The following is a 26,946-nucleotide window of genomic DNA, read 5'->3' on the forward strand; positions in this document are numbered from 1 at the left end:
TATGATTGGACAGCCAGCCAATCATTCTGTCCACTTTGGGAACACAGACTCAGGAAGCATGAATATCTGTCTTGTTATTACCTGACAAACTTTTGTCAGGACATGATTTTAAGAGTCTGTATTTTCTCAAATATATTGTAAAAAAAGGGAGCAACAATAATAACAGTTAAATTTCACTAAATAATGTCAGAGTGTCTGTTTGACATATGCCAGGCACTGTTCCAAGAGCTTTACATGTATTAACATGTGCATATATGCTCTAAATACAAGGTAGGCATAGTGATTCCCATTCACTGAAGAGGAAACTGAAGCACTTCAAGGTAAAACAATAGTGCATAAGCCCTGGCAGCCTGGCTCCATGTCTGCACTTCTTAAATATTCACCCAGCCTACTCCTGGCTGTGAGAAACAAACTAGATTGTGCATGTGCACTTTTTAAACAACAAAGCACTGTAGCCAAAATGATCATCAATGTAAAGGTTATAATAATAACCTGTGTTCCAAAACAAGCAATGAGCATTATGTCCCTGCAGGGCATGTAATACTTAACACTGAACAAACAGAGATACAGCATTGGAGAGGGGAGACAGGGAACTAAAACTGTCCAGAAAGAATACAGGAACTCTAACAACCAATAGAAAATGATGATATTAGTTACATCGTTAAAAATATGTTAAATGCCTTAGCACAAAGAATGATCCAACTATCTTTTTTTTTTATTCAGGAGGATTTGAGCCCCAAATCCAACAATAGGAACAACAAAGAAGGTTGCAGACTATGCTGTTCTGCAGTTTCTTTCTTTTAGGTAAGAAAAGAATTTATTTATCTAGACGGTTCCAGACAAATTACTGCACAGAATCCTTTTGAAGTTTCATCAGGCCTTAAAGTCCTATTAATATTATGTTTTTGAGAGATCAGAAATCACATTCCTAGTCACATTCAAGCTCTACCAAGAAATAAAAAGCAGTATAGCCTCAGTGGACAATTAACCAGTGAAAAGATGTACTGCTACCCAGTACTTCGCATTTGTGATTTGGAGTTGAAGTAGACTTTCATGGAGGGAAGGCCTGTGCATCAGGGGCGGTGCTGATTTAGAGAAGAGTAATATATTACTGCTGATCAACAGCAAGAGAAAAAAGCTGCAGGGGCTGAACTGGGGCCCAACTTTGCCCTCAGCTTTCCTTGATCCACCTTAAAAAGCAAAAAGTGGACTTGATATATTAATAATAGTATGAACAACCAACATTTCTTGAGTGCCTACTATAGCCAGGAACTGTCTTAAGCAATTTACATGGATTGAGTTTCTTTATTTCTCAGAATTACCCTATCAGAGAGATGTTCTTGTTATCACTGTTTTATAAATGGGAAAACTGAGGTGTAGAGAACTTAAGTAACATGCTCAATGTCATAAAGTTAGTGGCATAGTCAAAACGTGAACCTAGGATGTCTGAATTGTAGATGCCACTCTTCAAACAGCCCACTTTCAGGTACTAGCTTTAAGGGAGGAATGACCCAAAAAGCTCATGTCAGGAACTTGACTGACTTGAGCATATGCACGGTGTCAACAAGAGAATGTGGGCCGACCTCAAAACCCAAGCCCTCAGCTGGTGCTTTCACCTGCGCACTACACGAGGACACTGCGCCAAAGCGCAGAAAACGACCCACCAGCAGACCCCTCTTCTCTGGCATCTGTGCTTTTGAAAGTTAGCCTATATTCCTGAAAAATAATCTGGAACTCAGATTTGTCACTAAATAATGTCAGATATCGTCTCAATTAAAAGGTAACAAAAGTCCAAAAAAGGAAGGCTACCGAGGTTGAGAGATAGTAACCAGAACAAGGAAATCAAGAAAGAAGAATCAGCTGGGAGGTGAGAAGGACGGGAGATAATCAGAGCTGATGGGGAGAGCAAAGTGAGAGGAGGGGAGAGATCAGAGGAGGGCGACGATTTTGGAGGTGATCCCAGGAAAGCAGGGGCAAGGACTGGCCAAAGGAAGAAAGGAAAAGGAAAACAGAAAGGACAGGTATTAGGAGTCCCCTGGATCAGGGGGTCCACAAAATGTTTCAACAATTCAGATTTAAGATTAAATCCAAGATCAGCTAAAATTAATAATTTTGTTTGTAAGCGATCCTAGGGAGGGCTGCAAATGATGATCTTGTCCTACCTCACAATTCGCTTACACGTGGATGGTCTGATGTTCTAAAAAGCAAGTCAGGGAAGCCCCTCTGACTGTGTGCCCCGTTTGCGCCCCCCATCAACTTGGCTCCTGAAAATGGTTTACTGCAGGTGGGAGATAATGTGCTTCTGACAGTCTGGGACACAGCACACATGGAGCTGATCTTCTCAATCTTCTCATCTTTACATTTAAATTGTGGCTTACCAACAGATTGTTTTCAAAGTGAGAATCCCTAGAAACCATAATACATTTTCAATAAAGGAAAATGTTGCCAATAGTGCAAGTCATTGGTTCAAGAACTGTTAAGCGATTTGTCAATAAAATGAGAGAAGGAGTTATTAGGCTTTCTCATAAATATATAGATAATTAAGTAAATTGTGATGATGATATGTTGTCAGCCTCAAAACTTCCTATTCCTACTACTGGTGATGGAGACAGGCACCTTTAGTAAATTCTATTTCCTTTTCCTCTCCTCTAAACACCCATCAATGAATCCAAGCTTTACCGTATATTAAAATCTTCTCTAAATCCCATTTAAGCCAGATTTTCCTTTCATTACTAATCATAAATCTTCCATTTCCAATTATAAAAATTTATCAATATGTGAAAACATTTTGATGAGCCCATGAATCAGTTTTAGAAAGGCAGTGTTTGAGTTATCTCCAAACATTCATGTTTTTTTAAAAAATTTTTTAATGAGAACACAATCCCCAGAAGCAATGAAATGGATAATTGGAAAGCAATGATGTTTTTGGCTACAATTATAGCTGTGATTAAATACATCAGCCTCTGGCAGAATTAGAAAATTGTAATTTCTTTTCCTAAACTTCCCTAAGCCAAGTTTTCCCAAACCATTGTGGAAGCAAGTATCATCTCAACTCTCCTCAGCAACAGACCCCTAGGGCTTTGGGAGCCTTCCTAAGCCACTGCCTCGCCACAATAAGAGAGCGTTTGCTGGAAAGTTGCGCATCATTCATGCCCTTACACTGAACTGGCTTTTGGCCCTGGTATGTTGCCTCTGTGCTTGGGCTTGTATGTCATTTCCCAAGGGGTAAGTGTGTTCCAGCCTGGACTCTGGTGACAGGGTAGCCAGTGTATAAAGAGAACAGAAGGCCCAGTGAGAGAATCTGGGCCCTTCACACAAGGGCTACCCTGTCACCTCAGTTGACACAGCTGTGATGTGTGGCTTGCATGTGGCTCTTAGTGATTATGAGCAGGAATGTTCAGTTTTGTATTTTCTTTCTTTCTTTCTTTTTGGATGTGGGGTTTTGGAGGGTCTGGGTGTTTGAAAGGGGAGCTTTAAAAATAAAATTTCAGTTACTCCTTGTGCAAGAGATTAAAAACAGGTTAATCTTCCTACTGCTCTGGCATTTTAGATTTAAAAAAAAAAACAGGAAACTATCACCTGCTTTAGAAATAGATAGGATCCAATTTATTCAGAATTTTATAACAAGTGCATTGTGCCTGGACCTTGACACTATTTTTCTTGAAGCATCTATTTAAGGAAATTAGTATTTCAAGTCCTGATACCTATTTTCTGATTTGATTTACAGATCATTTAATTCTTTACTAAAGCTGGTCTTGAAAAATCTATGCTAGCCATTCTGAATAATTAATATGCTTAAGTGATCAAATAACAATTATTTTACAATTTTATTCAATTCAGGCTGTGTACTTGCTACCAATTTTGCCACCTCCTCCTCTCAGCTATACAACACACTTACCTGGGAGACCTACAGCTCCAGGCAAACCTTTGGGACCTCTTCCTGGAGGGCCACGCTCCCCCTTTTCTCCCAAGTCACCTGCATTACATTAAAGAAATGTTATTTTTCTACATATCTATAAAAATAAACTTCCGCATCTTTAAACTTTCAGCAAATCTAAAATTCAGAAACCAAAAGGTCATGAAATTGCCATAAACTAGATTGTAGTGAGTATGTAGCAAGGCAAAAATTAAGTTCATCTATTAATAGATCTAAGGGGGGAAAATCAAATTATTATATTCATAGATACTGGAATGACATTTGACAAAATTGAACATGCATTCTTGATAAAACATTCAATAAAATAAGAACCAATGGCCACTTCCTAAACACGAAAAGTATATCTATCTCAACCCAAAAGCTAGCATTATGCTTAATGGGAAACACAAGAATTAGTTCCACTACAATCAGAACAATATAAAGACGCCTACTTTATCACTATTATATAACTTTTGGTTTGAGTAGTTAAAACTATCTCTATTTTCAGGAGATATGAATATATATCTTAAAACTCTAGAAAGTTAACTCAAAAACTATTACAAACAGTAGCATTCAGTCAACTAGCAGGGTACAAAATTAATATATGGAAATTAAAATTTTATATATATTAACACAACCAGTAATAAGACATAGTAAAAAAGATACCATTTATAATAACAATTAAAATATTAAATAACGAGGAATAAAACTAATCAGAAATAGGCAAGTCCAACATGACAAAAAGTTTAACATTTCTAAAGGACATCAGAAGACTTGAAAATCATTCTTAAATAGAAATGATATCATCATAAAATATTGCCAGTTCTCCCCAAGCTGAATTTTCATCATGATCTTAATAAAAATACAAACCCATTTTTTATCAGAAAAGAAGATCCTGAAGTTTGTATAGAAAAACACATAAGCCAGAGTAAGCCACAAAAACTCCATAAAGAAAAGCAACATGAAGGGAATTAATTTGACCAGATATTAAATCAACTAAAATGTGTGGTGTTGCTTCCTGAATACACAGACCAGTGAAACAGAATAGAAAGCCCAAAAAGTAGGCCCAAATACATACAGGATTTGGGTTTATAATGAAGGTGGTGTCTTAAAGTGGGAAAAAGTTGAACAATTCAGTAAATGGTATTGGAAGAAGTGGGTAGTCAACTGGAAAAGAAAAGTTAGATCTATACCTCACACCCTATTCCAGGATAAAATACAAATGGATCAAGTATTTTACTGTAAGTCAAGAATCAAAAGAAAACAAGGGAGAATTATGACCTCAGATTGGCCTTTTTATTAAGATTCAAAATATGAAGAGTTCCTAAAATCAATACAAAAAGGCCAACAACACAACAGCACAAAAATGACCAAAATACATGAGCAGGCAGGTCACTAAAAGGAAGTAAAAATGGCTCTTAAATATATGAAAAATTCCCTGACTTCACTCTCATAACAAAATAAATGCAAATTGTAAAAAAAAAAAAAAAAAAAAAAAAAAAAAGGATGCTATTTTAACCTATAAGATCGGCAAAAATTCCAAATTCAATTAAACATATACTAGCAAGTCTGTGGAATATGCACTATTATGAATTGCTGATAAGAGTATAAATTTGTACAATCCCATTGGAGGCTAATTTGACAATAGCTATCAAAATTTTTACCCAGCAGTTCTACTTCTAGGAATTTATCATAGAGATAAAGATGGAGTGTATGCTGCTTTTTAATACAAAAATGAAATATGTACAATGTTGTTCACTGCAGCCTTGCCATAATAGCAGAAGGTTGGAAACAATCTATGTCCATTAAAAGGTTAAAGACATTACAGAATTTCCACAGAATAGAACACTATGCAGCTGTGAAGAATAGCCAGGAAGCTCTTTGGAATGGTCTCCATGGCATACTGCTCAGTGAAAAAGGCAAGTTCCAGAACACTTGCTAAAGGACAATATGATTCATTTTTAAAAGGATGTAGAAAAAATACATATTCATGTATCCTTATATAGAATTGCTTGTAAGGATATGTAAGAAAAGAATAGTATTGATTACCTAGTGGGAAGGAGAAAGGAAATTAGGCAGATGGGAGACAGGGATAGGAGAGAAACTTCACTAAATATCTTTTTTATACATTGTTAATTTTTGGAACTGTATAAATTTAGTATTATGAAATATAAATTAATCAATCTTAAAAACATAAAGTGTGTTGTTACAGTGTCTACATTTCACTACTGACTCATTGTTTATAGGGAATATACTTTGGATTGCAACCAACCATGTGGATTTGCAAGACATTTACAAGACAGTTGATTGAAATTGGGGATTTAGCAGCCACAGAACAAAGTTGCATTAATTATCCCAGCCCCTGAAGATACCAAACCCAGCAACTTGACCTCATTAACAAAAGGCATCAATTCCTTAGTTAACTGGTCCTAAATGATGTCTGCTGCTCTTTGTTGAAGGCATTATCCCATTATTCCGGTAGTACAGTAGTATATCATTATTCTACTATGCTGTTAGAAAATGCAATGGCACCTTGCAATAAATTCTATACATACCATTTTTTCCCCAAACATTTGTTTCAGCTTAGCCTCATTCAATATTAAGTCATATTTGTTATAATTTTAAAAACAAAGTCATGTACACAACAAAAACAGAAAAAATATCTGTATAACCATCTGCACTCAGATAGTCAAAGATCTCTAATTCTGAAGTGAATATTTAGTCACCATACTTTGATTTTAGTTGTGAATGTCTTCATGTGAATGTTTTTATGATAAACTACATTTCATCACACTTCAAAACAATTTAAATTTATCTAAATACTATGACGGATTGAACTCAGGTTGAACTCATATTTACATAAGCAGTTTTTTTAACACTCATCATCAATATGGCCTTACTGTATTAGGAAGATACGACAATTAACATCTTATAAACTAATGGCATAAGCATTCTTGTTAACTTGGTAATTTAAGTGTCATATCACTATAATTCTGGAGGCTGGCAATGAGAACAGACTGTCTAAATGTGCCACATTTCTGAAGATATGAGATGAAGATTATAAATTAAAGTGTGGCTTTTACACTGATAGTAAAAGCTAAACTTGTTTGTACATTCTAGCATGAAGCCACACCAACTTTTAATGTTGCTTCGAGGACTAAGACCAGTGTCTTTGTTGTGATACTGTCTTTTGGTTATCAGTCAGAGAAAAACAAGTTTTAAGATGAGCTCCAAAACAGAGCCTATTCTGCAAACTGCTACTCCACAGCAAACCATGTATACAGGTTGGTTCTATCGACAAGGTTAATCTATTACTTCAAACCCTGATCATGTCTTATTTTGAGATGTACAAAAACCAGCTTAGGGAACTAAAGGTCCAGCTTTGTTAGCCTCCTCAGTCAAAAAATATGCATAAAGAGCTTGTAAAATAAGCTTTAGGTAAGGTATAAAGAAAAATACACAGCTTCAGCAGAAAAACAGCTCATTATGAACGAGTGGAAATTCTCATTGCTCTATAGTTGCCATTTATTTCATTTATTCATGAGCTATAATTGATGCTCTATCTCCATGTAAACAGATTATCACTGAGAAAGGTGTTAGTCATAATTATGACATGTGTGTTTTCTCAAACCTTCATTTACATATTGCAGTGTCTGTTTGATTCACACTAAAATATCTAAAAATATACAGCCTTACTCAAAGGGACTTAAAATTAATCCAAACTGTGAATATTTAAAACTAATATTTATGATACAAAAGACCAATGTAATACCAAGCAAAGTGAATATAAGGCCAGTTAGATATCTCTCAGGTTTTAAGCCTGGGCCCTAACATTTTGTATAATATTGTGTAAAGCATGTCAGTGAAAAACAGAAAAATTATAGATATAACCTAAGCTTTGACTATGATTTGAGGCATATTTCTACTAGTTCCTATTGAAAATGTTCTACTGTGTTCTTCAGAGTATTTTCTAGGAGAAAAACAGTGACTAAGACACAGGCTGAACTGTTCAAGCATTCATAATAAAACTTGTTTGTTATTTATGTAGCAGTTTCTCTGGAAAAAGGCTCTCAAAGTGACCATATGGTAGAGCAAGATTCATACCATCCCTTCTTTACCAGGGATGGGGAAAAAAGCCAACAAGCAATACTGAAATATATCTCTCCTCTAATTGACTGAAAATTTAAGTTTCAAATTGGTGGAATGTTTATTCTCAGGGAAATTTCAGCTGTAACCCCTTGGATATTACAAAGCTATATGTTTTCTCATAAATACTCCTGTTAATGTATGTGGTGGGACAAGAAGAATCAAATCCAGCTACCTAAAATCATACATTTCCAAAAGTATGACAGTGTTAATTGATTTTAAAAATTTAATTACCGCTCCCTACCTCCACCCCAAATTCTCAGAAGTTAAACTAAGAGAAGATACTGCTTTAAAGGAATCTGATAACGAGAAAGGGATGGAGGAGGGTAGGGAGAAAAAAAATCCTTTGGAAAAGAGAAAAGAATTGTATCACTTCATGTTATAGATTATGTCATGAATACTGAAGAAAAATTAAGAGGAAATACCTCATATGATCAAGCTATACTTGACAAACGAACTTAGTGCTAGAGCCATTTTCCAGGTTCCAAATATAGAAATTTACTTTTGTTTCTTTCAAACTGAGGTTCATCTGCTAGAGCCAACCCAACCCAACCTAGCCACAATTCACTGTTGCTAAAGCTTCCCCAAACTATTCACCATTGTTTCCAGTGGTTCTCAACCCTGGCTGCACATTAAAATCACCTGGAGAATATTTTAAAATCCCAATGCCCAAGCCAATAAAATCAGAATCTCTGAGAATGGGATCCAGATATCAGTGGTTTTAAGCTCCTCAGGCAATTCCAGTGTGCAGGCAAGGCTGACAAAGGCAGCTTTAGACTGTCCTAGCTTAGCTTTCATTTTTTAAAGAAGAGTTCTGTTACTAGCTCAAACAAAGTTAAGCTCTGCCCCAAGGAGACTTCCTGTTAACCAAAGAAAATAGGGCTGTGATGTCTATAGGCCCTATAAGGCATTCCCTTTCAGTAGGAAAATGGGCGATGGCTCCACACCAGGTGCAGCAGAACCACCAGGAGGGCCTGTTAAACTAGACAGCTAGACCTCGACCCCAGAGTTTCTAACTCAGTGGACCCAGTGTGGACCAGCGAATCTGCATTCCTAACAAGGTCCCTGGTGACTCCGCTGCTCCGGGGACTGCTCTCTCAGAACCACTCCCTAAAGTGAACTCAGAAAAGGCCAGGTCGTCATGATCCACCCGCTTTTGCACAACAGATCCAATGAAGTCAACAATCTACCTAAGGCTGTAGAGTTTCTTAGAAATTATTTACAGAGTGAATTGAGACTAACCGTAGAGAGAGCACCTAAGGCATGAGCTCCTGAACTAGTAAAGCTGGACAAAGATGAATAGGTATGTGACTCTTTCAAAGAAAATGTTCAGTTCTCTTTAAGAAAAACTCTACCCTCAGTCTGCACTCTATTTGATTTTGTCTAGCCTCCCTAAGCTTTGAATTCATGCCAGCCTTACAAGAGGTCTCAGTAAGACCCCATTTTTTTAACATGAAGCTCTGAACACGCCAAAAAAAAAAGTAATTAAATAAATTGTTCCAGCTGAAGGTCTAGTTAGCCAACTGCATCAGCAGTTCATTTATAGATCCAAAAAGGCAGCTTGCTTGCCATCTGACCATTCATACCATAATATTTATCCCTAATTGGAGCACCGCAGTACTTTAAAAAAAAAAAAAAATCCCTCTCTTGTTTCTGATGCCACGTCTTTCTGAAGTTCCCCAGAAAGCTGTCAGTCACTCATCATGACATAGAAACTACTCACTTTATTTAGTCCTCTCTGTAAATTATCCAGGGCACATACACCCCAAGCTGATATACTTACCCCCCTCAACTAGCAAACTCCAAATGAGGCAGCCAGTTCTTCCACCAGTCCTGCTGAGTACCTAACACACTCATAGCCCCATTTTTCTGCAAAATCCTGGATGCAAGGGCTTAACTTGCTTTAAATAAAAGTGGAAGAAACAAGCTATCTTACATACCAAAGAAGGAATTAGATTGTACTTCAGAGCTGAAAAAAAAATCCATCAAAACTAAATATCCAAAGTCATGTTTTAAAAGAGGGAGGCAGCTCTAATGCATATTTTTCTTACATCCTGTTAACAAATTTTATTAGTTTAAATAACAAATACAAATATCCTAAGGATGGTTGCCATGTTAGAGGAACTCAACAATGACTTTGGGGTCTCAAAAAATAAATAAATAAATAGTAGCTGAATGATCGTTTACCAGATCCCATTATCTTTGTTTTGAACCATGATTGAGGTAGAGTATAATAGAAAAAGATCAGTACTAAAAGACACGGGACTTTAATTCTAGTATTTGGTCTACTGTTGTGGTATAGCAGGGTCAAGGGAATATTATATAACAGTTTTTGAATCTTCACCGTCACTATTGAAAAGAGAATAATACATCTTATCTCACTGGATATTCAGAAATTGGTAAAACATAAATTCCTCGAGCTTGATACAGATTATACATCTGAAAAAGGTTGTGTTCTTTGGTTCCACATGGGCAAGATGACTTACCTTTAGGTCCCCTCAAACCAAGAGCACCAGGGGGCCCCTTAATGCCCGGAAGGCCACGAATTCCCATCTGGCCTGGGAAACCATTCTCTCCAGGAGGGCCGGGGGGACCAGGAGGGCCAGGCCTTCCAGGAAGCCCAGTGGCACCTGAGTCTGGACGCTTAAGACTGGCAGCCATCTCAGCAAAATGCTCTAAAAGAGAATAAACAAAACAACCCAGAAGTGTCAGAAACATAAAAGTTATTCTAATGAAAAGAGAGGTATTCCAAATGCCTTTTTTTCTAAATGTGTCACCAGATCTTCAAAATTGGTAGTAAGAAATGAATAAAGTTGGATAATTTCTCTGTGGGCTTTCTGCCAGAAAGCTTCGCTGGTGCTGTTTGATGCAGCTCTCCCTGGATATATTTGGTCCTGTTGTTCTGAGACAGAGTCAGGGCACGGGGAGGGAGGTAGCAGGGGGTGGGATTCACAAAAATCTTAAACTACAGGCTTTGGGGTGAATGATGTTCTGGAAGGATGTCACCTGAATCCCTGCTGGGTATCTGAAAACCCAGGATGGGAAGAAAAATGAGTTTCTTAACATATGTGGAAGCAGATGTCCAGACAGTTTTTAAAAGCCAAGAACATTGTCCAGAATTAATATTCAGACACCATTTGAGACCTCGCCTCACATTCTTAGTTTGAAGATATTACATAAACTGAAATATCCCCAGGAGTCACAGCTTCTTATAAACCCTCCTTCTTAGAAGTTTTTTCCACGCTTGAAATAGACAACAAACATTAAAAATAACTTGTTACTTGGGAATGGTCAGAGTTAGTCTTAAAAATTAATAACTGTGTGGGCTTTTTCAGGAACCATTAAATAGATTCAGAATCACCCACTAAAGGCATGGCCTACAACAAAATCTCCCCATGAAAACATTCTAAGGGAAATATTCTCATGTAATATTTTTTAAACTTAGAGGGTAAAGGAGAATATGAAATGGAAACAAATTTCTACCCAACATTTTTAAACTGTTTAAATGTGAGTATTTTAAATTTGCTTATATAAGTAAGAGTTTGCATGGAATAATAATTTTTTAGATATGTTTAAAACTAAAATAGACTTTCAGGACAAAATGTCTGCAATGAAGAGGCCTATATTGCTTTTCAAATATAGAAGTGAATGTTTCATTCCCATTTGGTTCTGGAAAACTTCTCAAGTCTCCTAGACAAACTAGACTGTCTAGTGAACATACAAAAGAGTATCTCTTCATGACAAAGTTAGCTACACCAGAATACTGTAACTAGCTGTAGGCTTCAGTGTTACAGAACTCCTCAGCTATAGGGTGCTTTTGCACATCTTCATTTTCTGTGTGTTTTTATAACTAGACCAATTCTGAAACAAATAACAATTGCCATAGCTACAGATAAATTTTGATAAGGGTTAACAAGTATGAAAATGTGTCATAATTTTGGTAAATGCTGGTTATTGATTGTTTTTACATATGTGTACATGAATGGCGATAATGTCCTTATGCTTCTTATGGGCATGGAGTCTGTCATTTACTTCTCACAAAATGTAGAGAAAGCCTAGGTCAGTGCTAGGTACACACTAAGTGGTAGGGTCTTAAGGAGGGGAGAGACAACTAAGAATTTGTGTTCCAAAGGAAAAAAGTGTGTGTGTGTGTGTGTGTGTGTGTGCACTTTGTTATAAATTAGCCCCCATGGCAAAAAAAAAAAAAAAAAAAAAACAAAGGCAGGATAACCAGAAAAGTAATATTTTACATTGAGGCTACGGGCTGTATACTATTGTGGATGCCAATAGTTGGAAAAACAGAATTGGCATTAATATTACCCTAAATATCCTATCTTTAAGGCACACAAAAAGTCACTCTTGTTTACCCTTGCGTATCTACAAGAATAAAATCTTAAGAAACAAGAGTTGATGGTGGAAAAAGTCAAACCATTGTGATTTATTTACCTTGTATGACTCTCATGCAAACCTGCTTAATGTGCTGATCTGTCGGTGCTCTACCCTGGGACAGAAAAGAAAAAAAGGCAGTTTATGCATGAAACCATAAAGAGAACATTGTTAAGTTGTAAACTGACAGACTCTGCAAGGAGCCAGGTGGCTGGATTTACAAGAGAACTTGTTGAGAAGCTGATGCCTAGAACAGCCCTGCTGCTGTGGGATGGAGTCTCCAAAGGGAAACCACAGAAGCTGCCCACCACTCACCGGAGGGCCCTGGACACCAGGCAGGCCAGTGGCACCCTGTTCTCCCTGCACGCCCCGGGGTCCAGGTGGTCCTCTTGGTCCTTCCACTCCAGGAAGCCCCCGACTTCCCTCAGGCCCTCTCAAGCCAGGTTCCCCAGGATTACCTGCCTGGAACACAATTGCACACTATCAAACCAGGGCTAAGCATAAAGAATGTGCCTGCTTCATACTCATATAAACACTTATATGAAATTTGCGGTTTCCTGCACTCTGCATCCTAACAGGTGTTCTTTCAGAGGTTACAAAACCTTCACTGCAAGGTGAAGACACATAATGCTACACAACTTACCCATCTTTTAGAAATCTAGTTCAAGTTAACTTTCAATATATCTTTCTTTTGGCTGGGTGCGGTGGCTTACACCTATAATCCCAGCGCTTGTAGGAGGCCCATGTGGGTGGATCATGAGGTCAAGAGTTTGAGACCAGGCTGGCCAATATGGTGAAACCCTGTCTCTACTAAAAGTACAAAAATTAGCCAGGCATGGTGGTGCATGCCTGTTGTCCCATCTACTTGGGAAGCTGAGGCAGGAGAATCGCTTGAACCCAGGAGGTGGAGGTTGCAGTAAGCGGAGATCGCGCCACTGTACTCCAGCCTGGGCGACATAGTAAGACTCCGTCTCAAAAATTATAATAATAATAATAATAATAATAATAATAATAATCTTTCTTTCGGGGATAGTTATTCTTGCAAAACGTTTATTGGAATACTACATTTTTTAAAAACTACATTCTTCATACTTTAAGCCACTCTCTAAGAGGAACTTAGTTTTCAATAAGCTTGTTAACATTTTCTGGCTACATAAAAGCCCCTGCATTCCTACAAAATATGTTACTTTGCATATCACAAATGCAGCAAGCATAAAATAAAGATATTTCCAAGAACATAAGTTATTTAGCCCTTACAACTTTTTTTTTTATAGAATGTGAAGATGCCAGGTATATCCAGGAATTACTAAACTAAATCAATGCACTTAAAATACCACATTTAAAATGCTGCATTTAAAATACTTGACCAGGCCAGGTGCGGTGGCTCACGCCTGTAATCCCAGCACTTTGGGAGGCCCAGGTGGGTGGATCACAAGGTCAGGAGATCGAGACCATCCTGGCTAACACGGTGAAACCCCTTCTCTACTAAAAATACCAAAAATTAGCCGGCGTAGTGGTGGATGCCTGTAGTCCCAGCTACTCAGGAGGCTGAGGCAGGAGAAAGCCATGAACCCAGGAGGCAGAGTTTGCAGCCAGCCGAGATCGCACCACTGCACTCCAGCCTGGGTGACAGAGCGAGACTCCATCTCAAAAAAAAAAAAAAAAAAAAAATACTTGACCAAAGAAAGTTACAACTTACTTAAGTATCAAGGAAGTTAAAAAATCTAAATATTAAAGAAGTTAAAAGTAAACCATGTGTTTCCTTAGCATAAAAGCAAATACAAGTTAGATTTTTTTTAGCTGAAAGCAGACCACTAAAAGCATTTAAAAGAATCATCTAAGATAAATGTTTTAAAAAGAGACCAAATTAATTCACTTTTTGTTAAATTAAAAATTTGTTAAATTCCTCTGGTAAAATTTGTGGCAGAATAGCTCCAAAGTACTGCTGCTGTTCAGAATAAGAATGAGAAGATAAAAGAACACGAGGCAGCAAGGGAATGCTAGTGTTCAAGATATGAATGTTTATAAAGCAATTTAATCCTGCTTCTTTTTCATATGCATCATTTATCTAGAAAAAGCTGGCTCTTTCAAACAAATACTTTAAACTGAAGAAGGCGATGAAGCAATGCTTTTACTAGATACATCCAAATAAAGCTCAGCAAATGTGCTTTTCCAATTTCGCTTTATGCAAAAGAAATTGATATTCATCTAAGTCAACTTGCCAAAATTGCTTCTATGAAGAAATTATGGTTTAAAGACTTCCTGAAAGACTGTCAGCAGGACAAGGAAAAGGTATCCTACATAGAAGCCTGCAACATTGTCAGGTGCCTAGGGTGCAAAACTGTAACAACTTCTCTTTTTTTTTTTTTTGAGATGGAGTTTTGCTCTTGTTGCCCAGGCTGGAGTGCAATGGCGTGATCTCAGCTCACCACAACCTCCACCTCCCAGGTTCAAGTGATTCTCCTGCCTCAGCCTCCAGAGTAGCTAGGATTACAGGCGTGCGCCATGACACCTGGCTAATTTTTTGTATTTTTAGTAAAGATGAGGTTTCTCCATGTTGGTCAGGCTGGTCTCAAACTCCTGACCTTGGATGATCTGCCCACCTCGGCCTCCCAAAGTGCTGGGATTACAGGCATGAGCCACCGTGCCCTGCCAACAACTTCTAAAAGAACCCAGAAGAGAAGACAAAATGAACTCAGAAATATACTGAAGAACTGACAGAAAACAAAGGAGACCACGACAGAGTGTATAATCCTGCTGATAATGACTGAAATACTGCTACAGTAAGAGCTGGGAACTTCCTAATGAAGAGATTAAGGGCCAATATGGCCAGGACCCTGGGTCTCTGGGAAAAAATTCCTCAACTGAGGAGTGGTATACTGAAACAGAAATCAGGTTACAGACATCGCCTACTTCACAACTTTGTCTATGCTGAAATCAATGAAGAAAGTGTAAGTCTTTGTGTTAGTAACAATTTCCCCTGATTGTGGGACAGTAGACTTCAATTTCACTCATATTACCTGGGCAGTGTCAGGTAAGACACTTGTGGGGAAGGAGATGAATCAAGAGCTAATTCCTAATACTATATGCAAATTTGAATGCAATTAACTTATTCTTGTCACTGCATGGTTCATTAACTTTTCTTTTGTTACAGCTTGAATTCTTTCTATTGAACATTACTATTTCTAGATAGTGAAGTAGGATTTCTATTACCAAACTCAATCAAGGTTTACTCTAAATTTTTCTCAATCCTCAACCATTTCTGTTAAAAATTCTTAGGCATAAAAATGTTACTTGAAACTTGAGACATGGTGTTTAGAGGCAGGTAAGTTAATACGATGTAATAATATTCATCTCTGCGGTTTGCAAAGAGCCCAAGGCTAGGCATTGTAACCAAGTCTGACTGGGTCCTCCTGGAGAAAGTGAAGCTGAGGATAGATCGAAATGCTTAAGTAGGAAGTAGCTATTCCAAGGAAAGAGGAAGAGGAGACCAGAACAAGGTGTTAAACAGCATGTAAAAGAAACTGCAAATGGATGAAGTTCTACGTATGTAGGAGATGAGGTTCGTGGAGCAAAGAACACTTCATCAAAGGCTTTGTTTACTTCGCTAAGAATCTGATTTTATTCTTAAAGAGTTTTAAACAGAGGAGGGATACACAGTGGGTTTTATTTTTTTAAAAAATCTAGATGACATTGGCTGCCATGAGGATAATATGCTGGACAGGGACAGAGAAGGGTTGAGGAGATTCCGGAAACAGGAAGGACTTGGAAACTTATGGAAGCTGGCAGTAGTGGCATTTGAGATTGAGGTCTGAGCTTCATCTTGTCTCCTCAACCTTTCTTAAATTCCTAATTGTTTTAGATGTGAATTCCTTTCCAATTAGCAAGTCATCTCAGGTTTCCTACTAAGTGATTCTATAATTCTGAATACATCTAATCTCTAAGGACACCAGTTTAGTTTCTATAAAAATGACAAAAATGAACAAGATCGTTTTCTACTTCTAATAATTTGCTATTATATTTTCTTATGCATTATTCCTCTATCTTACTTCCTCAACTAGAACACATCAGAGATTAAGACAATTACTGAAACATTTTTCAATGGTATAACTGCCAATGAAATTTAGTTATACTGTTGACAACAAAAAACACAAGTCAGTTCTTTAAAAATGACCCATTTGGAGAGGACATTAGAGTATTACCATGTAACACTCATTGAGTCATTTACAATATGAAAGAAGAAAAACACTTCCTTTCCAGTGGTTAGTTCAAAAGGTAAATCCATTTACACAGTGGTGAGGTATTTTTCTATTGGATTAATCCATTACCTAAAGTACAAATTTAGACATTTATTTCCATGAAAGTAAGTCCTTTAAGAGTTGAGTGTTGGCCGGGTGTGGTGGCTCACACCTGTAAACCCAGCACTTTGGGAGGCTGAGGTGGGCGGATCACCTGAGGTAAGGAATTCGAGACCAGTCTGACCAACATGGTGAAACCCCATCTCTACTAAAAATACAAAAATTAGCCGGGCATGGTGGTGCATGCCTGTAATCCCAGCTACTTGGGAGGCTAAGGCAGGAGAATTGCTTGAACCCAGGAGGCAGAGGTTGCAGTGAGCCAAGATTGCACCACTGCATTCACGCCTGGGCGACAGAGTGAGACTCCATCTCAAAAAAAAAAAAAAAAAAAAAGAATTGAATGTTACATAATGATTTCATAAAGCAGAATATTATATATTCTACAGCTTTATTAATGTTTTTAATTTTTATACCATTACTATTCACCATACTTACAGATCCCTTTGGGCCAGGTAATCCTATATCTCCCTAAATCAATAAAAGAAATTTATGTTAGAACAATGTGTTCACATTTGATAATTTCCTGAAAACACTTTAAAAGTTATTGTGCTACTAAAATACGGAAAACCATGAACAGATTAACTCTGGCACTGCAAAAAAATATTAGACTCCAATTTTGGATTCTAATCTCAGTTCTACTTAACTCTGTGACCCTCTGTAAGCTATGTAGCCTCCCAGCCTTTGGCTAATTTATCTGTTAAATAAAAGGGTTGAATCAGAGCTTTCCAGGGTTTCATCCAGATCTCAAACGCTAGGTGTCAAGAATTAAAAATGTGGAAGGCAAAAGATATTAAAATAGCATTCTCTTATAAAACACAAGAGACATTTAGACCTGATGACTTCATTTTTGTAATTCAAACAATATTTAAAAGTCATCCCCAAAAGTCTACTAAACCAAATATGCTTGTTTTTATGCTTTTAAAAAAAAAAAGTTGAAAATTTCCTACCACTAATGCTAGATATAAATTCAGCTCATGTTGGCATATCAGCTTACCTCCACTACAAAACAATGATTTAAAACATCACGTTACCCTATAAAATGAACGATTTTAACAGAAAATGAAACTGGAATAATCCTTTTATGAATTTACTTAATAGTTGGGAAGCTTTGACTAATTTAGATGTTATATTTATATTAGCTCTAAATCCTGAAAATATGAATAAAACATTTCTAGGATTTTTTTCCTGCCCTACAAGCTCTCTAAAACTGTTTTCTGAAAAATCTATTACCCTACCCCAAAGGACCAAAACATAAGTTTCCACATTAGGTCACATTAGTTTGTGTCAAAACCGTAATGATGAGCCTGCAAACCAAGCAGCTCCAGCAGTGGAGAGAACTTGTTCTCATTTGTATTCCTTTCCTGGAGATTAGGCAACAGCCTCCTCTGGAGATGGAGGTCACTTTTTCGGAGGGTTTTAGACTAAAGAGATTACCCTTGGTCAGATTTGTGAGTCACAGCTTTCTAACTATAATAAAACTTGAATATTGCTTTCATGATAGTGCACTATTATTCATAGACTTTCTATAGTCATGTAAGAATCACCTTGAATGTCTAGACATAAAGCCACAGAGGATTCACCATCTGTAAGAGTACAATTTTATTCTCCAAAAGTTTAAAGCCAGATCTATCAATATGGCAATGTTTCCTCTCTGCTTTACTTGATCTTGGCTGCAATCTTGGGAGACTTTTGTTAGCTGATAGGAGAAACATCATAACCTTTAAAGAAGGCAGTGAGGATAACAGTGTCCAGAAAATAAGAATATATATATATATATATATATACCAATTTTGAACTGTGTTAGAAGTATATATATATATACTTCTAACACAGTTCAAAATTGGTAAAGCTTCATCATTAACCAGAAAAAAAAAAATCTTACAAGTTCCCCCCTTTCTCCTGCTTCACCTTCTTCACCAGAGGCACCCTAAAAATTAAGATAAAAGGTTACATTTTAAAATTCTTAGTCCCATTGCCCAATTTTAACCAGTAAACATTGATAAGCATTCATAAGTGCCCACAGTGTTCCCAGAATCATGCAGAAATACAAAATGATCTCAGCGGCTTTCCAATCTAGCTGTCAGTGGCTAGTCCCAATCAGAAAATAGCGGAGAGGAAAGCCGGAAGGTGAGGCTGAGTTTCAGCTAGAATGAAGGATAAATGACCATATTCAACAATTTCATAATTGGCCCTTGAAATAGGGAATTTACAGTAGAAAAAGGAACCCAGGGAAAGGACTGAGTCTAATTCATATAAACAGTTTATTTGCTGAGGTCTTGATCAAGAAAAACCTAAGACATTCTAATGTGGCTGTGGAAGGCTCCATTGGATATGAATAAACCAATTCCGTGAACCAGAGACAGAGCCACGCTCTTCAAAGGAAAGACAGTGTGCAGTCCTGGAGCAGAGCCATCTTTAGCTCCAGCTTGTTAAAATAGTAAACAATGCTGCGGACCAAACTCAACACCAGGTTTCACTCACTATGAACACATTGAGAAAAACTGTTAGCCTTCATGGTTTTATTAACCCCCATAAACCAGCCATTCCCCTTTGCTTGTGAAATGGTGCATATCGAACATTGCATTTTATACCAATTAAATAATAAGACTGACCTGTTCACCCTTTGGACCCGGTTCACCGACTACACCCTGTAATAAATAAAATATAATACTTTTTCAGTATTTTCAACTGTTTATATAATTTCAAGTGAACCTTATTGGGTGGGTGCATAAGCACAAGTACGGATAATGTGATGGGAGAGGACGTTCCCACTCCTCACCACCCAACAACAATCAGGACCAAAACATAAGTTTCCACATTAGGTCACAATTTTCCAAGAGGCTCTGGAACTTGGGGCATTCTCTGATCACATCCTCATAAAATTTGACTAGTAGAAATGTAAATTGAGGGCTAAGTAGAAAGTGTGACTACAACGGAAATTTTTACTTTTCTCAGCTTTTTTTCCTTCTGTTAAATTATATTAATAGACTTTTTGCTTCTTAATCTCAACTCTGAGTAATTTAAAATATCTTTCTTGATAGCTGTTTATGATAAATTCTAGAAAATTCTCCACAGGGCCAAAAGCAAGCTTTGTTTCTCAACATGGTAGAAATCACCCTTCCAAATAAAGAACCTTCTGGAGTGCTGGAGCTCTTACCCTGTCACCTTTCATTCCAGGAAGTCCAGGGGGCCCAGGCAAGCCAGGGAGGCCAGGGCTACCCAGAGAACCCTGGAAAGCAAAAACAAAGTCCCCGGAGTTACTGTCACTGCAACACTGAAAGCACGGAAGGCAGAAACAACCTTGGGTGTGTTGACTTGTGTCTAAAATAAACGTGCTGTGGTTGGTTGAACTCTGCTTCTTGGGTTTGCCTCTCTTTCATATTCTCAGGAGAAGAGGGCGGGGCCGATGTTCTCCCAGCCTTCACTCCACCCTAAGGTCCTCAGTTCCCCTTGCACTCCTTGGCAACAGTAGGCTCTTTCAGTCAAGCCCCCGCCACCCCCGCACTGCCTGCAATGGCGCTGCTGCTCCTCTCGCTATGTAAACAAGCACTGCACAGGAAGTAAAAGGCACCATTCACTCTGTTTTCTGCCATTCCAAGAACAACCAGAGGCCAAATGCAGCACTTCACATTTCACCAGGTTTAAAAATGGATGCTACAAACCACGCAGATTAAAATACCCTCTGAGGGTATCCTACCCATAATTTGAAATTTCCCCTTTACATTGTTCACATATTCACATAACAAGAGAAATCAAGTACAGGTAATTCAATTGTAAATTGTTTTCTCCTCTTGCTTATTTTTAAAAATGCATTGTGTTTCGTAGAAGGCAAATAAACGAAACTTTTCTACTTACCAGTTTACCTGGTAGGCCTGGGGATCCCACGGGTCCTAATTCTCCTCTACTGCCCTGTAAAAACACAAACATTGTCAATTGGATATTTTGCCAAAATTCAAATGCTTAGTTACTATGTAAATAAAATAACATCCTACCTAGGTTTTTTTCCTTCAGCTAAAGGCATAGGCCATTCTACATAGTGCCTACAGCATCCTGTGTTCATCTTGCATTGAATGATTCGAATGCTGTTTACTGTGATTACAGACGTTTAGAAATGATAGCTATGCATGTATATGAAATGGCAATTAGTCACTTTCAACATCTAAATCACATCCTAACTTTTATTATGGTTATTTGTGTCCATGTTTTAAGCCCTCACTTAGATTATGTGTTCTTAAGGTATTGTTAAATATTAATTTGGAATTCTGCACAGTGCCTAGAACACAGAATAAATTCTCAGGTCTACAGAACATTTTAAAGCAACATCTGGCAAATGATCTTAAACCTCAACAGAGTGAAAAAAGAAACACATAATAGATATGTTTGCCTTTAAATTACTATTGCAACTTCAAAAAGACACAGATGGTAAAAATTTGTGAAGTTTCTGAAGTAAAAATTTTTTTCTTCTACTCATTTTTGTTCTAAACATATCTTAAAAGATTAAACAGACTTCAGAAAGTAGAACTTATAACGAAGATACACCAAAAATAATTTTATTTTGTGAACCTACTTCAATTTTTTATTTGAAACTCTAAGCTTTCAAATTTTTATTTGAAATGCTAAGCTTTTCTAATCTATTGAGAAAAAGAAACACATGAACTTTTCAACTTTTTTCCCTGAGAACTTCATACAATTTTATGCAATCTGACAAAAGTTCATTTTATTTCTTAATTTTTTTTTTTGAGACGGAGTCTTTCTCTGTTGCCCAGGCTGGAGTGCAGTGGTGCGATCTCAGCTCACTGCAACCTCCATCTCCCAGGTTCAAGTGATTCTCCTGCCTCAGCCTCCTGAGTAGCTGGGAGTACAGGTGCATGCCACCACGCCTGGCTACTTTTTGTATTTTTAGTAGAGACCGGGTTTCGCCATATTGGCCAGGCTGGTCTTGAATTCCTGACCTCAGGTGATCCGCCCGCCTTGGCTTCCCAACATGCTGGGATTACAGGTGTGAGCCACTGCGCCCGGCTAGCTCATTTTATTTCTAATGCATGTTCAACTAAGCCGAACACTGACATTATTGGATAAATAATCACATTTCCTGGAAGGTGCATATAAAAATGAAAGGAGTCCTTTAAGTTAATTTTTCTGTAAAATGACATGACAGCTCCATATTAATGTTTAATATTTATAAATGCTTCTGATAAGATTATTCTGACTCGTGCTATTTATTCCTATTTAAGTTTAACAAAGTGTAAAGATCCATAAACCTTCTGAATTTTGAATTTCTCTAAAGGATTAAGAACTGTTTGCCAGTTTACAACAATCTAGCAATTAATATTAGCAATAATTTCATAGTAGTCATTTCATATGACTTATAGGTGATTTAAACTAAATGCTTTTAAACATTTTTCAACAACTTTATATAAACAACCTGTGTCTGGTATATGACTTTGGGACGATGCATTGGTCCTTAACCTCATGAGCAGTTTGGAAGCCAGAGGCAGTGCCCCATAAGGGTGGATACTGGGAGAATGTGAGTCTAGATGAAAACCAGCCCCTGTGATAGATTCCTCTATCCATCTATAAATATAAAAATTGGGTTCTACCCCATCTTTACAACTTCAAAGTTCAAGACAGATTTTCCTCATCGTGTCTGCTCTGTTGGCATTTTGAAATAATTTCTCAAGTGCATCATGATTGACATCCTAAATATCACTGGGCTCACGTGACTTTAATTCACAGAACAATTAATAGTAATTGGTGGGGAAAAGTTAATATCAGAAGGGGAAATCTCAGTTTTTGGCACATTCTCAAGTATTCATTTCTAAATAAATGAACCATTATGCTATCTTATCCAAAATAAAGATGATTATTGTACATTTTTTTCTCTTCCATAAACCAAAGGGCTAAATTAAAATAACAGATTGTATAATCTTTGATTTATTTGGGGGAGGATTAATTATCTTCCCAGTGAATAACAAAGATTTTCTCTGCTGGACTCTTATTTTCTCTGTCTTTTCTAAGTTCTTACTACAGTTTATAAGTGCTTTCCAACCAGTGGCAGACCCTTGGTAATATATATGAATGAACAGCTCAGAGACCCACATACACAGCCTGCTCTGCTGAACTTGTGTACCCATAGGAGTCCAGCATATGTAGCACGGAGAGAAAGATCAGTAAAATTGTGAGCATTTACTCCCGTTACTGCACAAATGGACAGCATGTGGTTCCTCATTTTTATTTCACTTCCATCCTATAAATCCTTGGCCATTCTAAATGCAGGTAATTTTACAGAAATCACCTCACTGTGCAAAATAGTAATGTTTATTTTCCCAAGAGTGACCAAACAGTTATAAACAAGGTGTTGGGGCGAGTTTCTGATGCCCATTCATGTGATTTCTTTGTCTTCTAAGAACATGCATACTCTTGCTCTAAGTTCTGGAATTTCATCTACTAAGCTAAGATGAACATAAATAATCAAGATATAAACAGTTATCTCTGAAAACATAGACTAAACACATTCCTCAGGGAGTAATTAAGCATGTGGGAGTTATTTATATCCTACTGCTGAAGGTCATCGCCAAGGTCTGATTGTAAAAATTCAAAAAATTGCAACCTCAGGCGTAAATGGGTAACCCATGACACTGGTAACCACAAGTGTGCTAAATAAATGCTAAAACTCTTAGTCTTCAACAGCCTTGGTGATAACCATATTCTCAGATATGGGCAAGAGAGGGTGGTAGGAAAAGGCTGTTCTTCCTAGTTGCTAATATTTATAAATCCCATGACAACAAGAGTTCCAATTTATAATAAAGGAATAAGAAGAAACTGGAATAAAGGCAAAAATTCTACCATTAAAAATGATGAATTGGCCGGGCATGGTGGTTCACACCTGTAATCCCAGCACTTCGGGAGGCCGAGGTGGGTGGATCACTTGAGATCAGGAGTTCGAGACCAGCCCGACCAACATGGTGAAACCCCATCTCTACTAAACATACAAAAATTAGCTTGGCGTGGTGGCAGGTGCCTGTACTCCCAGCTACTCAGGAGGCTGAGGCAGGAGAATCACTTGAACCTGGGAGGTGGAGGTTGCAGTGACCCAAGATCACGCCACTGCACCCCAACCTAGGCAACAAAGTTAGACTCCATCCCAAAAACCAAAAATAATGATGAACCATAACCAAAGGCTGTACATTTCTCTTGGATGCTCTGTGCTGCCACATACGTCCCCAACAAATTGAGACACATCTGCCAACTCATCTCTTTTTAAGAAGCCATTCAGGGCTGGGCGCAGGGGCTCATGCCTTATAATCCCAGCACTTTAAAAGGCTGATGCGGATGGATCACCTGAGGTCAAGAGTTTGGGACCAGCCTGGCCAACATGGTCAAACCCCTGTCTCTACAAAAATTAGCTAGGCATCATGGCGGGCGCCTGTAATCCCAACTACTCGGGAGGCTGAGGGGGGAGAATTTCTTGAAACTGGGAGATGGAGGTTGCAGTGACCCGAGATTGCATCACTGCATTCCAGCCTGGGCAACAGAGTGTGACTTCATCTCAAAGAAACAAACCAAAAAAAAAAAAGAAGAAGAAGAAGAAGAAGACAAAGAAGGAGCAGCCGCCAATCAGGGCTTTGAAAAAGATGCAGACCTTCTGTCACTGATTCCCAGTGATAGCTATGCATCAGAATCCCCTGAGTTCTTTAGAAATGTATTGCACTAGATGTCCTCCCCCCAACCCCATCTCCCCATTCCTTATCTTTATTTAGCCCCTTGCCCTCTGATTCTAATTCTGCAGGTCTGGGGTAAGATCCAGGAATCTGTATGCATTTACGTTGTATTTGTTTGTCTTTACCAGCTTTCTCAGACTTTTGTTAAATGCCCACCACCAAAGTTCCATAAATTTTAAATAATTTGCTAGATACGTCTTGTAACATCAGCATTTAGCCAGCAAACTTCAACTGAAAATCATCCTGTGGAGCTATGATTTGAGCTACTGAGGCATATGCGAGGGTGGAAATAAAGACAAGAACACTGAGCCCAGTGGCCTGGTCTGAAGCTGATTTTGCCATGCATCTGGTAACTTCGGGCAAGCAGCTTAACCTCTCCGTGCCTGTTTCCTCATCTATAAAGTGGGAATAAAAATAGTACTTATCTCTTAGGGCTTTTTTGAGGATTGAATAAGTTAAAAGACATAAATCACTTAGAACTATGCTTGTCTCATAGTAAGCATAGTAGAAGTGTTAGTTATATTGATCTGAGGTAATTACTAAAGAAATCGGCCAAAACATTTTTAACCAAATGTTTAATTAAATGTTGTTTGCCTTTCAAATCCCCCAAGTCTGTTTAAAAGCACAAGTTGTGCTTGGAAAAAAATAAGTCTTTAGTTTTCATGTTTCCAGTTTCTGTCAACACCACTGATCATCAAGCAGGCACCTTCTTTATAAACAAGTACTGGGTGTTATTTTGTAAAAATTATTTCCATAAATACATACAGCTAAATAATTCAAGTTGGAGGTTTTGCTTTTAAAATGGAACTGTTAGACTTTTAAAAGATCACAGAAAATAACAGATTTAACGTAATTATTCTTATGCTGCCAAAATTATTTTCCCAATAAATGGATTTTATTCCATCATGCTCTAGCTTGTAATGGCTGTTGTCTTTGTCCAACTACCCAAAATGCTAACTAACTGAAAAACGAACACTATCCTCAGTACCTTTCCAATTCAGAAGTTGGAAATTATAAATCACTATACTTAGTCTGTACTATATATTAAGTGCCTCTCTCTGGCAAAAAGAATGCTGATTAACCTAGGAGATCAATTATGATTTCTATAGATTGCTGCTTTTATAAACCCATTTTCATGTTAACATTGAAAGGTCATATTAGTCCTACTACAATGATAACATTTAGATTTGTCACAAAGATATTTTTAAAATCTATTCAATTTTACATTATATAGTTTGCACATTTCTCTTGTGTATGTTTACATATGCCCTCATACAGAGGCAGAAAAAAAAAATCTGTCCAAACTCTAACCATCACACACATCAGCTTCACGAATTATTGACAGAGGAAACATGCCAGTGCCTAGAAGGAGTGGGAGGGTGGCTTAGATCTTTCACAATACAACATTTGTGGACCTCTGTCATTGAGGCTGTTGGTATTGGAGGGGTGGTAAAGGACTACGAGAGAAAGTAGACAGGCTTCTGTACACAAGGAATGTATCATCTTCAGAAAACTGAGGTAGATCAGCATGAAACTCATCCCAGTCAGAGCCATGAGAGCAGAATGAACACAACCCACTCAGCAAAAGCCCTGGCAAGTTCTCAGAAGCCAGGAAGACAGGAATGGACCAAGAGCTACCACATGGTAGGACCAAATGAAAAGCCCAGGTCATGTGCCTGTGCAAAACCAGAAGCCACCCAGACCAGGTGAAAACCAAGGGGAGGGCCATGCAGAAATCCAGAAGCATAGCCTACATCGTAAAGGCAGGTGCCCATATGAAACCTCTGGAGGCACCAAAATGAACAGACAATATTTTTGCAGTAGTATTGGCAAACATTAAAGGAAATAGCACTTAATTTCAAATACATGCTTCTAGGACACATTAGAAATATGTGTCCATGTCTTCATCTCCAACCCACATGCCTCAGTAGCTCATTTCTTCTTCTCAGCTTGTTTTAGATTTGCAGGAAAAACTGATCAAACGTGTGAGGCATTGTTAAAAATGTATGAACTTATCTACAAAACTGAATTTAATGATGTAAAGTGAAAGAACAAATGTGTCTTTCAGTAAGTGGATTTGGTGTTAAAACTCTGCTCCAGAACTATAATATTTATAACCTATCATGACATTTTTCAGAAAATTTTATAGCAGGTGAGAAGTCAGTTATTACCAACAAAAACAGCATGGTAGGATTTATTACGCCTCCGATTCAATTCGTTTCAAGAAATATTGATTGAGTGCTACCTTATGGCAAGCCCTGAGGAAAGCGAGGTGGGAAACACAGCGGTGAAAAAGACATGACTGGCACCTTCTGCAGTTACCACGGCATGGGGTACAAAGGACACAAGAGTTCAGAATAAGGAAAAATCACTTCTATCTGGGGGACAGGGCATAATTGAAATGTTTTCATGATGCAAT

At 37.8% G+C, this 26,946-nt stretch overlaps 1 protein-coding gene across 4 annotated transcripts in view; it reads right to left on the bottom strand.

The window, feature by feature from the left end:
* The window catches only part of COL9A1 (collagen type IX alpha 1 chain), an 86,606-nt gene that overhangs the window by 5,948 nt on the left and 53,712 nt on the right, over window positions 1-26,946 (bottom strand). For 3 of the 4 annotated variants that reach the window (XM_063813157.1, XM_054686006.2, XM_063813159.1), the window contains 9 exons: window positions 20,662-20,715; window positions 19,964-20,035; window positions 19,419-19,454; window positions 18,689-18,733; window positions 17,242-17,274; window positions 12,764-12,910; window positions 12,509-12,563; window positions 10,549-10,737; window positions 3,899-3,976 (listed from right to left, as the gene is read on the bottom strand). In XM_063813157.1, the coding sequence (XP_063669227.1) occupies window positions 3,899-3,976; window positions 10,549-10,737; window positions 12,509-12,563; window positions 12,764-12,910; window positions 17,242-17,274; window positions 18,689-18,733; window positions 19,419-19,454; window positions 19,964-20,035; window positions 20,662-20,715 (709 nt within the window). The remainder of the gene's footprint in view (window positions 1-3,898; window positions 3,977-10,548; window positions 10,738-12,508; window positions 12,564-12,763; window positions 12,911-17,241; window positions 17,275-18,688; window positions 18,734-19,418; window positions 19,455-19,963; window positions 20,036-20,661; window positions 20,716-26,946) is intronic. The other variant, XM_063813158.1, reaches the window with a different exon arrangement.

Source organism: Pan troglodytes, chromosome 5 (genome assembly GCF_028858775.2).
Source record: "Pan troglodytes isolate AG18354 chromosome 5, NHGRI_mPanTro3-v2.0_pri, whole genome shotgun sequence".
Lineage (NCBI taxonomy): Eukaryota > Metazoa > Chordata > Mammalia > Primates > Hominidae > Pan > Pan troglodytes.